This window comes from Patagioenas fasciata, chromosome 24 (genome assembly GCF_037038585.1).
Source record: "Patagioenas fasciata isolate bPatFas1 chromosome 24, bPatFas1.hap1, whole genome shotgun sequence".
Lineage (NCBI taxonomy): Eukaryota > Metazoa > Chordata > Aves > Columbiformes > Columbidae > Patagioenas > Patagioenas fasciata.
The window spans coordinates 7,921,725-7,936,464 of record NC_092543.1 but is presented as its reverse complement, the minus strand read 5'-3'; the positions used below and the strand labels follow the sequence as shown (position 1 = coordinate 7,936,464).

The 14,740-nt window shown below is 59.7% G+C and overlaps 2 protein-coding genes across 11 annotated transcripts in view; one reads left to right on the top strand and one right to left on the bottom strand.

Annotated features, from left to right (window-relative positions):
- The window catches only part of PAFAH1B2 (platelet activating factor acetylhydrolase 1b catalytic subunit 2), a 457,510-nt gene that overhangs the window by 86,997 nt on the left and 355,773 nt on the right, over positions 1-14,740 (top strand). The gene's annotated exons all lie outside the window — the stretch shown is intronic.
- CADM1 (cell adhesion molecule 1) overlaps positions 633-14,740 on the bottom strand; it is a 102,173-nt gene continuing 88,065 nt past the window's right edge. For 4 of the 10 annotated variants that reach the window (XM_071798827.1, XM_071798829.1, XM_071798830.1 and 1 more), the window contains 4 exons: positions 11,012-11,065; positions 8,951-9,031; positions 4,251-4,382; positions 633-2,621 (listed from right to left, as the gene is read on the bottom strand). In XM_071798827.1, coding sequence (XP_071654928.1) covers positions 2,503-2,621; positions 4,251-4,382; positions 8,951-9,031; positions 11,012-11,065 — 386 coding nt within the window. In that variant the 3' untranslated portion in view covers positions 633-2,502. The remainder of the gene's footprint in view (positions 2,622-4,250; positions 4,383-8,950; positions 9,032-11,011; positions 11,066-14,740) is intronic. The other 6 variants (XM_065855691.2, XM_065855693.2, XM_065855694.2 and 3 more) reach the window with 2 other exon arrangements.

Below are 14,740 nucleotides of genomic sequence, written 5' to 3'. Positions count from 1 at the left end.
CAGCAGCTGAATCTCCACCGCCCAGCCCCGAATTCAGGTGCCTCACCTGATGTAAAGTGCCCTTTATCGCTAACTACTCGACACGGCACGGTTTGCCCTGTGGTTTTTGCCTCAGTCTCATCACTTCTCTAAGGGACCGGCGGTGTCTCCGGCGGCGAGAGCAGCGGGCAGGTCGGCGTGCCGCGCCGCGGGTCCGTCCGGCTCCGCACACACCGCGCGTGGCGGCGCTGCCATCGCGGCTCTCGGGAGCGGCTCCGCCGCACAAAGCGCTTGTTTCCTCCTTTGTCCAAAACATGAAAGATTGATGCTGCTCATTTGGGCGCTGCAGCTGCCTCGTAACCTGATTTCAGGAGGTGGAGACAGCGGAGGAACCAGCGCTGGGCTCCTCGACAGCCACGAGCGGGCAGGGGCCACGCGGGTCCTTCCCGGCAGCACTCTCCATTGGAACTGGGTGTTTTGAGGCAAAAACGTCACACGCTAAATCCTGAGTGTTTGAAAGAGACAAATACGGAAATGAGACCCCAGGCAGGACCGAGGTGGCGGGAGGAACGGGGTGAATGTCCACGGTCCCACCGGCACCGGCACCGGCACCGGCACTGCCCGGCGGGGACACAGCGCAAGGGACAGGCAGCTTCGGAACATTAAGTTTTTTTATTAAGAAGACAGATATTTTATAGTACTTCTTTTCCTTTGTAAAAATGGTATACATGAACCAATACAAAATGTGAATGGGAACAGATGGATATGTGTGTTCTCACATCGTAACACCTTCCATGGACACCTTGAAACAGAACTGGCCTAAGGGGAAGAAATCAAAAGGCCGGGTGAATAAAGAACAAGGTTGTTCAGCGTCGGTTCCGCGTCCTTCATCTGCAACACCCTTAAACAAGGTTGTTCTTTCTTCACGCTTCAAAATCCTAATGATCTAAAGCTGTACAAAGTAATACTCAACAATACATTGCAAACAGTGCACTGTATACCGAAGAAAGAATACATAAACCAATATACAACTAAAATTCGGAATTGCCTGCTTTTTAGCCTGTTTTTATTGTATTTTATTTTTTTCCAATGTGTGGGGCCGAAATTTCGCAATCTACCTGAGACGGAAAACACCATCAAACACATGAACCTGAGACATGTCCACAGCGTAAGTCAAAGTTACATCGGTAACACTGCACTACTGTACACTTCCAAACAAGGACGGGGGCTGGGAGCCGGACGGGCCCCGCGCCGGCTCCTCCCACCGCGCGGGGGCCCAGCGCAGCCGGTCCTGCCCGCGCCCAGGGGACATGGAGAGCGGCTCCCGCCATGGCGCCCGGGGCACGCGGAGAGCGGCTCCCGCCACGGCGCCCGGGGCACGCGGAGAGCGGCTCCCGCCACGGCGCCCGCTCCCAAGGGACCCCGCGCCGCGATGGTTCTGCCAAAAACAACTATCAAAAAACCAAAAAACGTACGGGAACGCTCCCCCTGAAACACCTAAAGAAAAGCCCCAAACCCTGACGCTAAGATTAATGCTTCCCTTAAATAAACCAGCATACATTTTCCACATAAACACAGTAAAAAAAAGTACCGCTCCAAATCCAAGATTACTCACCGAAAGAAAATTCAGCATATCTAACCGAGCTGCCGTCTCCTCGCCGCGGCGTGGCGGCTCTGCCGGCCGGGGTTCCCTGCGCGCCTATGGCTTTGAAATCAGCGCTGCCGCGGCACCGCGGGCCCCGCGCGGCACCGAGCGGGACAAACGGGCGGTTCTGCTGGGCCGGCGGCTCTGGGGACGGGGCCGGACCCGGGTGGCCGCAGCCCCCGGGCAGGGGGCTCTATGGCCACGGGAGGTGACACCGGCCCGGGGACCCTGCGGCCCCCGTCCCGCTGCGGGACGGCCCGCGGCCCTGTGCTGGCTCCAGCCCCGGTGCCGGTGCCGCGCGGGTCTCGGTGCTGGCGCGTCCCGGCCTTGGTGCCGACGGGGACGGGCGACGGGCACAGAGAACTGCAAACCACGGCATCTAAAACGTGCTGGTTCTCCTCCCGCGAGCTGAGCGCTGAGCGGGAACCGGCCAAGAGGGAAAGAACCGGCTCCACGGAACCCACGTGCGGCGAGGGGCCCGGCGGGCGGGAGCGGGAACGAAGAGCCACAGAAACCCCACGGACTACGCACAGAAGCCCTCTCTGCCCAGCCTCCCCCGGCCCCCACAAACAGAAATGAAACAAGGCACAGAATCTTCTGCAATGACTTCACTAAACTAAATCCAAGCTGACCTGGCCAAAAAAAGAAAACCCAAACGAACTGAGGTGTCGAACAGCAGAGTGTACTTACGAGGAATATTTTTACACAGCGAACCCCAGACCCTCCCGGCCTCACCATCTCCACCCATCGCTTCTTTTTTCTCTTTAAAAAAAAAGACACAAGCTGGTTGCAACTCCAATATCACTGTCTCTGTAGCGTTTAAATAGGGCCAGCAGTAACCGTCCACGGTTGGACACCTCATGGGGACCAAGGCTGCTCTAGATGAAGTACTCCTTCTTCTCCTCCGAGTTGTTCTGCCCGCCCTCGGCGTTGATGATGGCTGTGTCCGCGTCGGCCGCGTCGTCGGCGCCTTTGGCTTCGTGGGTGAAGTACGTACCTGCAAGGGAACGGAGCCCGCGTGACCGCGGAAAACCCGCCCAAGACGTGGCGGTGCCGGGCTGGGGCGCCAGGACCCCGCGCCTGGACCCGCACGGCTGGTGCCACCGCACGGCTGGTGCCACCGCAGGGCTGGTGCCACTGCAGGGCTGGTGCCACCGCACGGCTGGTGCCACCGCACGGCTGGTGCCACTGCAGGGCTGGTGCCACTGCACGGCTGGTGCCACTGCACGGCTGGTGCCACCGCAGGGCTGGTGCCACTGCAGGGCTGGTGCCACCGCAGGGCTGGTGCCACCGCACAGCTGGTGCCACTGCAGGGCTGGTGCCACCGCAGGGCTGGTGCCACCGCAGGGCTGGTGCCACTGCAGGGCTGGTGCCACTGCACGGCTGGTGCCACTGCAGGGCTGGTGCCACCGCACGGCTGGTGCCACCGCACGGCTGGTGCCACTGCAGGGCTGGTGCCACTGCACGGCTGGTGCCACTGCATGGCTGGTGCCACCGCAGGGCTGGTGCCACCGCACGGCTGGTGCCACTGCAGGGCTGGTGCCACCGCAGGGCTGGTGCCACTGCAGGGCTGGTGCCACCGCAGGGCTGGTGCCACCGCACAGCTGGTGCCACTGCAGGGCTGGTGCCACCGCAGGGCTGGTGCCACCGCAGGGCTGGTGCCACTGCAGGGCTGGTGCCACTGCACGGCTGGTGCCACTGCAGGGCTGGTGCCACCGCACGGCTGGTGCCACCGCACGGCTGGTGCCACTGCAGGGCTGGTGCCACTGCACGGCTGGTGCCACTGCATGGCTGGTGCCACCGCACGGCTGGTGCCACCGCACGGCTGGTGCCACTGCAGGGCTGGTGCCACTGCACGGCTGGTGCCACTGCACGGCTGGTGCCACCGCACGGCTGGTGCCACTGCAGGGCTGGTGCCACTGCACGCCTGGTGCCACTGCAGGGCTGGTGCCACCGCAGGGCTGGTGCCACCGCACGGCTGGTGCCACCGCAGGGCTGGTGCCACTGCATGGCTGGTGCCACCGCAGGGCTGGTGCCACTGCATGGCTGGTGCCACTGCAGGGCTGGTGCCACTGCAGGGCTGGTGCCACTGCATGGCTGGTGCCACTGCAGGGCTGGTGCCACCGCGCGGGAGCACCCGGGCCCCCGGCCCCACGTCCCCAGAACGCGACCGTGTGTCGCTCTCTGCGCACCTCACGTGGAAAATCAATCAGGTCACGGCTATTCCCCCTCTCAGAAGCCCACAAACACCAGTAAAACCGTGTTTTATACACTTTACTTAAAGGAGACAAATCTCTCGTCTCTGCTTTCTCTCCCCCTTAATGTGCTTTAGGTCTTTTTTCCCTTTCTGCTCTCTTCCTGACATTATTCACAGCGTCGTAACCAGCCTCTTATCCCCCGGCTGCTTTCCCAAATAAAACCCGGCTAACAGTAAATCCTTCTGTACAAACATCTATAAAGAGGAACAGCCACAACTGCGTGGGGGGGTTTAGATTGCTCTAGAAGTTGTGACAAGTTCCCCAGACGGACCGTTCCACGTAAATCAAGATAAGGTGGCACACGGGCCCCAGCCCAGGCCGGCGGGACGGGAAACGCGCCTCGTCCGCTCGTCTCCCCGGGTTCTTACCTTTGTGCCTGGCAAAGTACCGCCCTAGAATGATGAGCAGGCAGAGCATGGCGAACACCACCACGGCCACCACGCCGCCGACCACCGCGTGGTCCACGCTGCGGATCGCGCCCTCCTCACCCGCGCGAGAATCTGTCGAGACCAGAAGAGCAGTGAGCGCGGGCGGGCGGCGCGGGGGCGCGGGACGAGGGGCCGCGGGGGCAGATGGGTTCGGCACGGCGGCTGGGCCGCGGGGAACACATCTGGCGCTCGCGTCTCTGCTACAAGCGGCAGCGCTACGACTACGCGGGCGGGGACAGCTGGGAGCGGAGGTGGAGCTGGTGCTGGGTACGTGGCGGGGGAGCCCCATATTTCAGCCTCCCCGGGGCACAGGGAGCAGCAGCACCATACAGCGGGTGTTAACCACTGGCTCTGAAGAAACATCGCTAACAGGCGCCCTGTTGAAAACGTTCCAACCTCAGCCCAACAAACTCGGCCAAACCCCAACCACCGCCGTGGGAACGCGCGTCCTGTCCCCAGCCCAGCAGGGGACACCTCGAACACGGCCGGTGACTCCGAGCCGCCCGCCCACGCCAGGGACGCCCCTCAGATGGGCAGCGGCGCCGCTCCGTGCCCCGACCGCTCCATTCATTTGACTCCTTGCCACGCAATGGGTTCTGTCCCGCAGGGGCAGGAATGACTGATCTGGCGGGGAACAACGCCGAGATGAACCCGAATGAGCTATGGCCGTGTAAAATGAATGTATAGCAGTGTAAACAATTTTAATTTAAGAACGCAGCTACATCAACCCTCGCCGCAATCCTAATGGCAACCCAGATTTATAACGCGGTGAAAAACAATTATTCTCCCGTTGATTAATACATTAACATTTTGGAATAGAAGCTAAACCATTGTCTCTTTTTTTTTCTATTGAGTCAAGCGCGACACCTCCATTAAAATGATTTACTGGCCATACCTTACAATTTAAGCACAGCAGCAACAGAAACGGTAAAAATCTTTTAACTTTACATGATTTGTGAAGTCATATGTGAAGGATTTACCATTTAAATCTCTCCCTACAAGAAGCACACGCCTATAAATCTGTCCCGCGAGCAGCTGCCGGCGCGGAGGAACGCGCTTCGCCGGCACGGAGAGCAAACGCCACTCGATTTTCAAGAAAGATTGATCTCCGTCTCCCCCAAGAACGGAGCAAATCTCGGGGGCCTCCACCTCTAATAATATTTGAAGTTTATCGATCAAGCGCACAGACCCGTGACAGCCAAAGGTAATGGTGCTCTTTGGAGCCGAAACCCGATACGAAGCTCTCGAGCGGCAGCCGGGATTTACGCTTTCTATCGATATTTCCAATTCTGCTCCAGGATTAAGGACTGAGGGGCCCGAGTAAATAACTCGTGACTGAGAGCGCTCTGAGCTGCGCTTTAATTAAAACAATTTAAGAAAAAGCCCCTGCGAGTGTTTTATCCAAGTAACGTCTGGGCGCGGGGCTGGGCTCAGCCCTTCGGGGCCGTTCTGTAACAGAAACAGAGCCCCCGGGTCGCTCGGCTGCTCTGGGGGGACAGCAGCGCCGCAGCCGGGGGGGACGTCCCGCTACGCCGGGCAGCGGACGCCGAGTTACGGCCCCGCCACCGGCAGCACCCCAGGCTGACACCAAACCGCCACCGAACAACCTGAGGACGCGGAGGGGCCGCGAAGCACCCACAGCAGGGCTGTGCGCGTGGGACCGGCCCCGTGTCCCCGTCGCAGCCCCCGCTGCGGACCCGCGCAGCTGCCACGGCACCCACGAGCCGGCGCCACCCCTCCGATCCGCGCCGGAGAGCCCTGACCTCAGACAGCGGAACCTGCCTTAAACTGCCGCCTCCAATTCGCAAAAGCCATTCCCGCTCCCTATCTCTGATTAAAAAAGAAATCACAACTTTATTACTGAAGAGGGAACAGGCGAGATGGCAGGAACTGACAAAATGCCACATTATTTGCTAATCCTAATATGTTATTCTTCCTTAAGATTTGCTTTTCTCAGCACCAATTCAATTATAGATGCTACAAATCCTTCTGACATTTAATTCCCTCTTGTCAGGGAGTAGTAAATGTATACATGCCGAGCTTTCCCATTAAGATGTTAATATATATTGGGGCACGCTGGCCTCTCAATCCAACAGCCTGAATTCTTCCATTAGGGCTCATTTCTGGTTGCTGCGGGTTGGTGCGGGTGGGAGCGGGGACAGGGCTGGGGGTGCACACACGGCTGCATGTTGGCAACAACATGCACAACTACGGGGCTACTGGACGGCTACTGCGCGGCTACTGACACCGGGGCTGAGCCCCCTGCGGGGCGGCGCTTTGCACGACGCCAAAGCGCCTTAAAGGAAAACTCCGGCAGCGATGGCGCAATCTGCTCGCGGCTGAACACAGGCAGGAACAAGTCCCCCCGCGTCCGGAGCCCCGAGCCGGCGGCGGCCGTGCCGCGTCACGGGGATGCCGGATTCCGTCCAACGCGGCACCGGCGCCAGGCAGCGCTCAGCGGCACGAGCACCGGCTGCCGCGCACACCGCGCCAGCAAGGGCCGGGAGCTTTGAATCAGCAGCTGCTCGTGGAATCAGCCCAATGGAGATCACAGCGCCCGAACGAGGACCCGAAGTTTTCCTTTAAACAAACAGAGCCATTCGTCACACAGCACAGACAGAAGACGGGGCACCTCTGCCTGCTCCCGCTTCACGGCACTGAGGGGTCTGGTTGAGCCGATGTTTAGCTGGTTACCTTCCAACTAAGCGCCATCGGCCAACATCCACGTTTGAAACCGGGTTCTCCGTCACGAGGGGGTTTTTGCAGGGGGGAGTCGCTTTTTTAAAAAATGTAAGGATCTCAAGTTTCCCCAGGTTTTGGCACACGCAGCTGCTCCAAAGCCTTCGGTGGGCTGTCCCAAGAGCAGGAGAAAGCTGGCAGATTAAAGGTGCCCTCTTCACAACGTGGGGCAAGCGCTTCCAGCGAGGTTTAGCGCAAGGAACTCTCTGTCTTCCACACTATTAATACTCAATAAAAAGGTCCCATTCCGGTCTGGATTTAATGAGGCTTTGAACTATCCCTATGTGTATGTTCTCGCTCCCACTCTCTTCTAAGCAGCAGCATCTCACGATGAAGCGAAGGCTGGGCTGGACCTGGCTGACCGTCCCAGGCAGTATTTTAAACCCCAGCTACAGCCGCTCTCCGAGCTCCAGACCCATTAGGAACAAAGCATTTAACACTGAGCCTCAGGCCTGGTGTGCGCAGTCTGCCCACCAGCACCCTGCCCGCCATCCTGCCCGCCAGCACCCTGCCTGCCATCCTGCCCGCCAGCGCCCTGCCCGCCATCACCCTGCCCCACCAGCGCCCTGCCCGCCATCCTGCCCGCCAGCACCCTGCCTGCCATCCTGCCCGCCAGCACCCTGCCTGCCATCCTGCCCGCCAGCGCCCTGCCCGCCAGCGCCCTGCCCGCCAGCGCCCTGCCCGCCATCCTGCCCCGTGCTCCGTCACAGCGTTTATCTTGTTTCTCGCTGAGGACGCCTTTGGAGGCTCTGGCGCAGGACAACCTCCATTGGCGCGGCGGGACGCACTTCCACGTGCCAATGGAACACCTGCAGCACCGCAGGGGCAGCAGCCCCAAATCCGCTTCTTTCAGGAATTCCTACCTTGGCGGCTTTTTCTTCCTCTCGTAAGAGCTGATTAAATGATCAGCACACCAAGGTGACTGAAGCTCCCACATGTCACGATTTAGGTGCCAGTGGCCTTATGTCCCTGGTGTCCTCTGGAGCATCAGTGGCCAAGTCCTGCTCTGTGCTGGGAGGCGGGAGCTCGCGGCACGGCTGCCGCCCCTCCGGAACCACGCGGCTCTGGGGGACGGAGCGGGCGCCGCGGGGCTGGCGGGGACAGCGGGGCTGGCGGGGGCAGGGGGGCTGGCGGGCACGGCTCCGGTGCAGAAACGCTGTGATGCACCCCCCTCTGTATCCACATGGGGGACAGGAATCCCCGCCTGCGCGCCACAGGCTGAGCAAGGACGGTATTCGTGGCCACCGCGGCATTAAGGCCGCTACCCCTGCTCTAATTTATTGACGGGCTGTTAAAGACTAGCGTTAACCTGTTTGTTGTATTGTAATTGAATTTGGTCTAATTTAAGCCAGGGAAATTTGAGGAGTTCATCCTTCTCCAATCAATAAGCTCCCCTTCAATGACCTATTTCAAAATTGCTTCATAAAAAATAATGCGCTTTGTTTTAATAAATTTAATCACTATGACAGGTGCTCAATGTTTCCTGGTTGTTTCTGCAGCCTCCTCTCTGCCAGCAAATGGAGCCCCACTCGCAATCAATAGCGATTGATTAATCAGCATCCCCCTTGAACAAAGGTGCTAATCAGGTTTTGATTAGTTAATGGCACCCGACGGGGAGGCCGCGCGGGGCCGCTCCCCCATGCACACGAGGTGCAGCAACACGGGAGCAAAGCAGAGGGACCCGCCTGCGGGTGACCCTGGTGACAAGGGGAGCACGCGGCAGCTGGCGGCACCTGCACGTCCACACGTGTGCGCACATGTGTGCACGCACAGACACGCTCAGCGCCCCGCGGGGCGGCCCCGTCCCTTCCCTGCGCTCCCCGCGCCTCCGGAACCAGGTTTGGAGTGGCAGGGACACACACAGCTGGAGCAGGAGAAGCGCACAGGGCTCTGGAAGCTACCTGGACGGAAGGCAAGGGACGCGTTACTTAATTGCACGGTGGGCAGAGCCTCGGCTGAAGCGTTTAGCAGGACGGGAGCACCTGCAAGGAACACACGCTGAGCAAAGGGCCCCGAGCTCCCCGCACCGCGGTCCCGGGCGCCCTGTCCCACCGGCAGCGATGCCGAGGGACCGCGCAGCTCCGCGCTCACCTGCGGCGCCCGCCCCGCCGCCCCGCGTCCCCCGGGCACGCAGACCGCGCTGCAGCGCCCCGGATGAGCGGAACAGCCGGGGCGGCTCCTCCGGTCACCCGGCAGGTTCGCTGGGGCAGCTTCGCCCTTTGGGTGCACGGGAGGAACCGGGAGAGCACCCAGCAACATCTTCAAATTCTCAGCGCACACAAAAAATCAGACACCAAAGCGTGAGCTCCAAACCGGTGTCTGCTGATGCACAGAGGGCGCTCGCCCCTCGGCTCGGAGCAGACGGGCTCTCTGCGCCCTTTGGGGGAATTTGGCAAAGGGAGGAGCTGGGCTGCGGGACGAGGAGCAGGCGCCCGGCCCCGCGCCCACGAGAGCCCGCGGGCGAGCAGCCGCCCGTTCTGAGCAGCTCCCCTGCGGAGCTGCTTCCCCTCCTGCTCTTCGTTCACCAAAAGGTGCAATTTTCTTTAAAAAGTGCACATTAGAAAAAAATAATAAAGCTTATTAGAGCAAAGCAAAGACTTCCCCTGCACACAGGGATGTGTACAGACACCGACTGCTGCTCACTTACGGGATCTGGCCCAGGCCTGCGACAACAATTATCAGCATCGCTCAGGTGTTGGACACGTAGGGAACAAACCCATCGTTTCTAATGTCTTGGCCAAAGCGTACCTATAGCGGCTTACGGGACGGGCACTGCCCGCCCCAACACAGGGAAGTGTCTCACAGGGACGGGGACTTGGGGACTGGCTGAGCTGGCATTGGTTTTGCTCCACACTCAAACCTGAGGGCTGGAGCGCAGCCCCAGGCAGGGCTCGTCCTGGGGACAGGGCTGGTCTGGGGACAGGGCTGGTCTGGGGACAGGGCTTGTCCTGGGGACAGGGCTGGTCTGGGGACAGGGCTGGTCTGGGGACAGGGCTCGTCTGGGGACAGGGCTCGTCCTGGGGACAGGGCTCGTCCTGGGGACAGGGCTCAGCCGGGGACAGGGCTCGCCTGGGGACAGGGCTCAGCTGGGGACAGGGCTCGTCTGGGGACAGGGCTCGTCTGGGGACAGGGCTCGTCCGGGGACAGGGCTCGTCTGGGGACAGGGCTCATCCAGGGACAGGGCTCGTCTGGGGACAGGGCTCGTCTGGGGACAGGCTGCGGAACCCGCAGAGACGCCCTGAGAAACGGGAGCAAAAGAAAGGGGTGGATCCCTAAAAACCCCCAGGCAGAGTTGGGCAAAACCTGACGGTCAGAGGTTTGGATGCTGTTTGTCCCCCCCCAACAGCTCCCTGCTTGGAGTGCACCCGCTGCACCCGCTGCGGATGCTCGTTTCTTGATCCGGATTAGTGCCACTTCACAAGGACCAGCTCTAAGGGTCTCTATGTGACTTTTTGGGCCAGCGTGGCTACACAGAGGTTCAGACCATGGGCTCGGTTTCTCTGCTGATGGAGCGATCAGCTCCTCGTCACCCCCGGCCTGACGCTCGCGCTGGGACACCAGCAGCCCCGGGCCAGCGCCGCCGCGCGTTCCGAGGACGCTTGACACCGCGCGGCAGAGCCGAGCGCTCCACAGACACGAAGTTCTGACTCCACCCGTCTCAGACGAGCGTTCCAGAATCTGCAGCAGCCGGGAGGGAACGTGGAAGGGTCCGTCCCACCACCCCGCCGCCTCCCCCCTCTCACCGCTGCCACACACAAATGGGTGCCAAGAAAACAAAAACTAAAGCAAAAAAAAGACAAAAAAGGAGGCGAACCCCACAGCAGAGAGGAGGAGCCCAGCAGCAGAGCGCCCCACGCCGCCCGTGCGCGGGGATGGCGGCAGCACAGCGACTACACGATGCGACATGGCCAGGGTGCAGGAATGGGTGTGCGCGGGGCGGCGGTGCCCACGGCTGCCCTTACCTGAGCGGTCCCCAGCGTCCAGCTCCTCTGCAGAATTGGGCAACTGAGTAAAGCCTTACAAGTAAAAACAAACTCATTTTTCTCTGCGTTTCTCGAGCGACAAAAACAACACTTAAGAGCTGAGGATGAATCGCTTGGGGGAAAAAGAATGCGTCAGTCACTCGCCACCTCCCGCCGCCTCGGGCAGAGCCAGGCGACAGGTGCAGTAATGCCCTCCATCACAGACAGAACACTCCTCGGTCTACACTGTTGGCACACGGAACATGGAGTCAAGGTCACTCACTCATAACAGCATGCACAGACCCCCAGACGCCGTCCTTCGGCCAGCACGGGGGCCGCTGCCCAATTTAACCGCTTCCGTTTTGGTTCTCTGTACCAAGCAATGCCAAATTGTCTTCCAATTTCCCACAAAATTCAATTTTTTTTGGCAATGTTGGCAAGTCCAGCGTTTTATCAATGACCAAATATGGTGGCTCCCATTCCAAAACTGTGGGGCACCTGTGCGTGCAGACTGCAGGCTGGCCTGCCAAAACCCCCAAAACCGGCTGTGCCATTGCCCAAACGGGATGCACTTCTGGAAAAAGCATCTGTCCCCAAAGCTGATAAAGCAGTTGGGCCAGACGGGCGCTCGTGGCCCCAGAGAGCTGCTGGTTCGGGTTTGGGGAGAAGCCGCCGGGGTCCGCGGGGCCGGAGCGCCGGGCTGAGCCAAGGTCTCAGTGCCGGGCGCCGCCGCCCGCGGGAACGCCCGTTCAGGATGTTGCTGTATGCAGGGGACGGGCAGACCGCCTCCCGCAGAACACAGTGTGTGTATATGTATAGATATAGATATAGATATACACATACACAGCTCATTAAAAATGGCTTTTAAAACAGAGCGAGTCACCCGGCAGCTGCAGGCGGGATCACGATCACCTGCTCAAACGGGGGCCGTTGAAATCAGTACCCAGGATTTTGCCCGTGCGCTGCTCCCGGGCTCCGGGGAGCCCCGGCTTTCGCTCTAACGCGATATCCGAGGGTAATTACAGCTGACTCTCGGAAGCATCGGCCATGCAAACCGGGCTCGGGAGAGGAGCCTTTCAACCTTTATCTCTCCAAAATTGCTTCTGTAGAGCCCTCCCTTCGCTGAAAGGGAACTCCATTTTCCCAATAATGAAAAAGGGCAACGCTGCATTTTTTATGAAGCAAAAGAAGCCTTGTTCAAAAGGAAAATTAACGATTCACCAATTCCGTTGCTACCTGCACCTGCCGTACTTACGAATGCCACCGAACGGTATAAAACCTGTTGTGAGGCATTTTAAATCCGTGTTAAATTACTTGTTGATTTTTTCTCATTAAACTTTCATATCGGCTCTTAAAGCCCCTTCTTTTCAGCCGTGATCAGAAGGAATTCAAAGCCTGCTGCCGCTCCTGTTGGCGGAATGAAAGCCAAATTTCGCTGGGAGACGCCAATCTCGCCATTTCTGCGGGCAGAGCGGCGCCAGGAAAAGCGATTTCTCCTTTGTATGGAGCTGTAAATAAGCAATTAGGGATTCCGTTTTATGGCGCGCGCTGCGCGGAGCTTGCGCGGGCAGGGAGCCTGTGATGTTTTATTCAGTGCCCCCAAGGACTGGATTTGTAAAATACACTTAGGAACGCGTTTACTGTGAGCTGCGCTTCTAAGCGGGGCGTTTTCCAGCAGGAAAGGCAGCCGGACGGCAGAGCCGCTCGGGAGCGTCGCTGAGAGCGCGCGGGGCTCCTCACCCCCGCGCTGTTGGGTTCGGGAGATCTGTGATCCCCCAGCGCTACGGGAAAGAGCAACAAGAGCTTAACACAGCGGTGTTAACGTTCTCGTACAAAACCCTGCTCGGGCCGCGATTAAAAACTCCTACGGACCTTTGGGAGGGATTTCCAGCGTCTAACATCACCTGCCTGCTGCGTTAGGGCAGGGTATTTCTCAGCACTCTTGCTTCAGGGCTGGGATGTTTTCCTGACTTTAACCTTCCCCCAGGCTTCCTGCTTTGCCAGCTTCAGAGGAGATCCCCTCGCCCCACCTGTGCCCGGGCCGGGCAGAAACGGTGCCCGAGCAGCTCGGGGCGTCCCCCGCGCCGTGGCCCCCCCATGGAAACGGCCGGGAGCCCCTTGGGCTCCTCCCCGCCGCGGGGCAGGTCGCAATTTGGGTAAAAAGGGGCGAAATGCAGTCACCGCTCCTGCTGCAGGAAAAACCCACCATGTATAAGGTCATGGCTGCTTATACATGTCCTGCGTGCAGGGCGGGGAGAGCCGGTGTCCCGGGGTGAGCGCGGGGCAGCGGAGCGGCCGAGGGCACGGACCCCGCTGTCCCACGGGGCGGGCGCCGCGAGCGGGAGGGAGGGCTGGAGCTCGGGAAAGCCGGCTCAGCGCTCACCCCGGCTGCGGGCGGTGCGGCGGAAGCACAAGCCTTCCTGCCGGCCATGACCATGCTGTTAGTGGAGTTCTGGCAACGAACAGTGCAGAGAAAGGAGAAAGTGCATCAGAAAATTGACAGTTAAGCTCTCATTTTCCAACAAAAGAGTCAACAACGTTCGTGCTTTAGGTCACTCATGCAGCGCTGCGTTAACTCCATTCCGCAGGAATGGCGGGGGCTCCGCTACCGCTGTCACATGCACACACACGACAGGACTCCTGTCCCCCAGTCCTCTAGGATACACTCCAAAAATTGCATTGCTCAAAGGTCTTTCCCGATTCAAGCATTGTGCAGGTTCCACGCCAGCCTGACGTTTCGTTTTCTTTGCCATCAATCTCGTTTGGGTTCTTTTTTTTTGTTTGTTTTAAATTTTTCTCTTGCCCCAATTCATTTGAAATGGTTTTTGGAGAAAATCCATTTGGCTGTAGTTCATGCCCATGCATTTCTAGTCATTCCCAGACATGCTCACTCCCATCGGACACCGGTCAGAACAAACGGCCAACATACAGAACACCTGGAACACTCCATCCACACTCCAGCAACACAAGCTTGGAAAGAACCCCGAGTCTCCACGGGAAAAGCGGCCCCGGGGGAACGTGCGGGGCCACGAGGAAAACCGAGGGCTGGAGGCAGGAAAGTCTGTGGCAGCTGGTTTCACCGGGACGCTCAGCAGAGCCCTCTAAGGACAGGGGACACGGGCTCCGAGCCGTCACTGCTGGGACGCGGGTAGCGGGCTGTTCTGCGCCGCGGATCCCCCTGCGCATGGAACGGCCCGTTCATCGGGACCAGGAGAAACTGAAAGGGCAAACTCAGCTGTGGATCACCCTTAAAAATCACCAGAGGTTTGGTTTGCTTAGCTGAAAAGCGAGCTCGTGCCAAAGAATGGTACCCGCTCTGCTCCCCGCCTGCAGGGAGTGCTTAGGCTCAGTTTTAACACCATAGGAAGCTCTGGAGCAGCCGAGCAGGGTCGCCCCCAGACCGCTCTGCTGGCGGCAAAGCCTCGCTGTTCGCTTCCAGCCCGTGCGGTGCGAGAACGCGACCGCGCATCATCAGCATCCCCGCAACGGCCGGGGACAGAAAAACGCCCAGGATCCCAAGCACCTCTTCAAAAATTAAATTTCAGCTCCAATTTCCCTAGGTCAGACCTCTCTTGTGCGGCCGAGGCGGCGCCCGGCGCTCAGGACGAGCGGGGAGCGACGCGCTCCCTCGCACACGGAGCCCGTTGCCACGGGGCGCGGGGACCGGGGCTCGCCGGGCACTGCAGCCGAGCTCCCAACAGGAGCACCAAGAGCGGACAGACTTTCCAG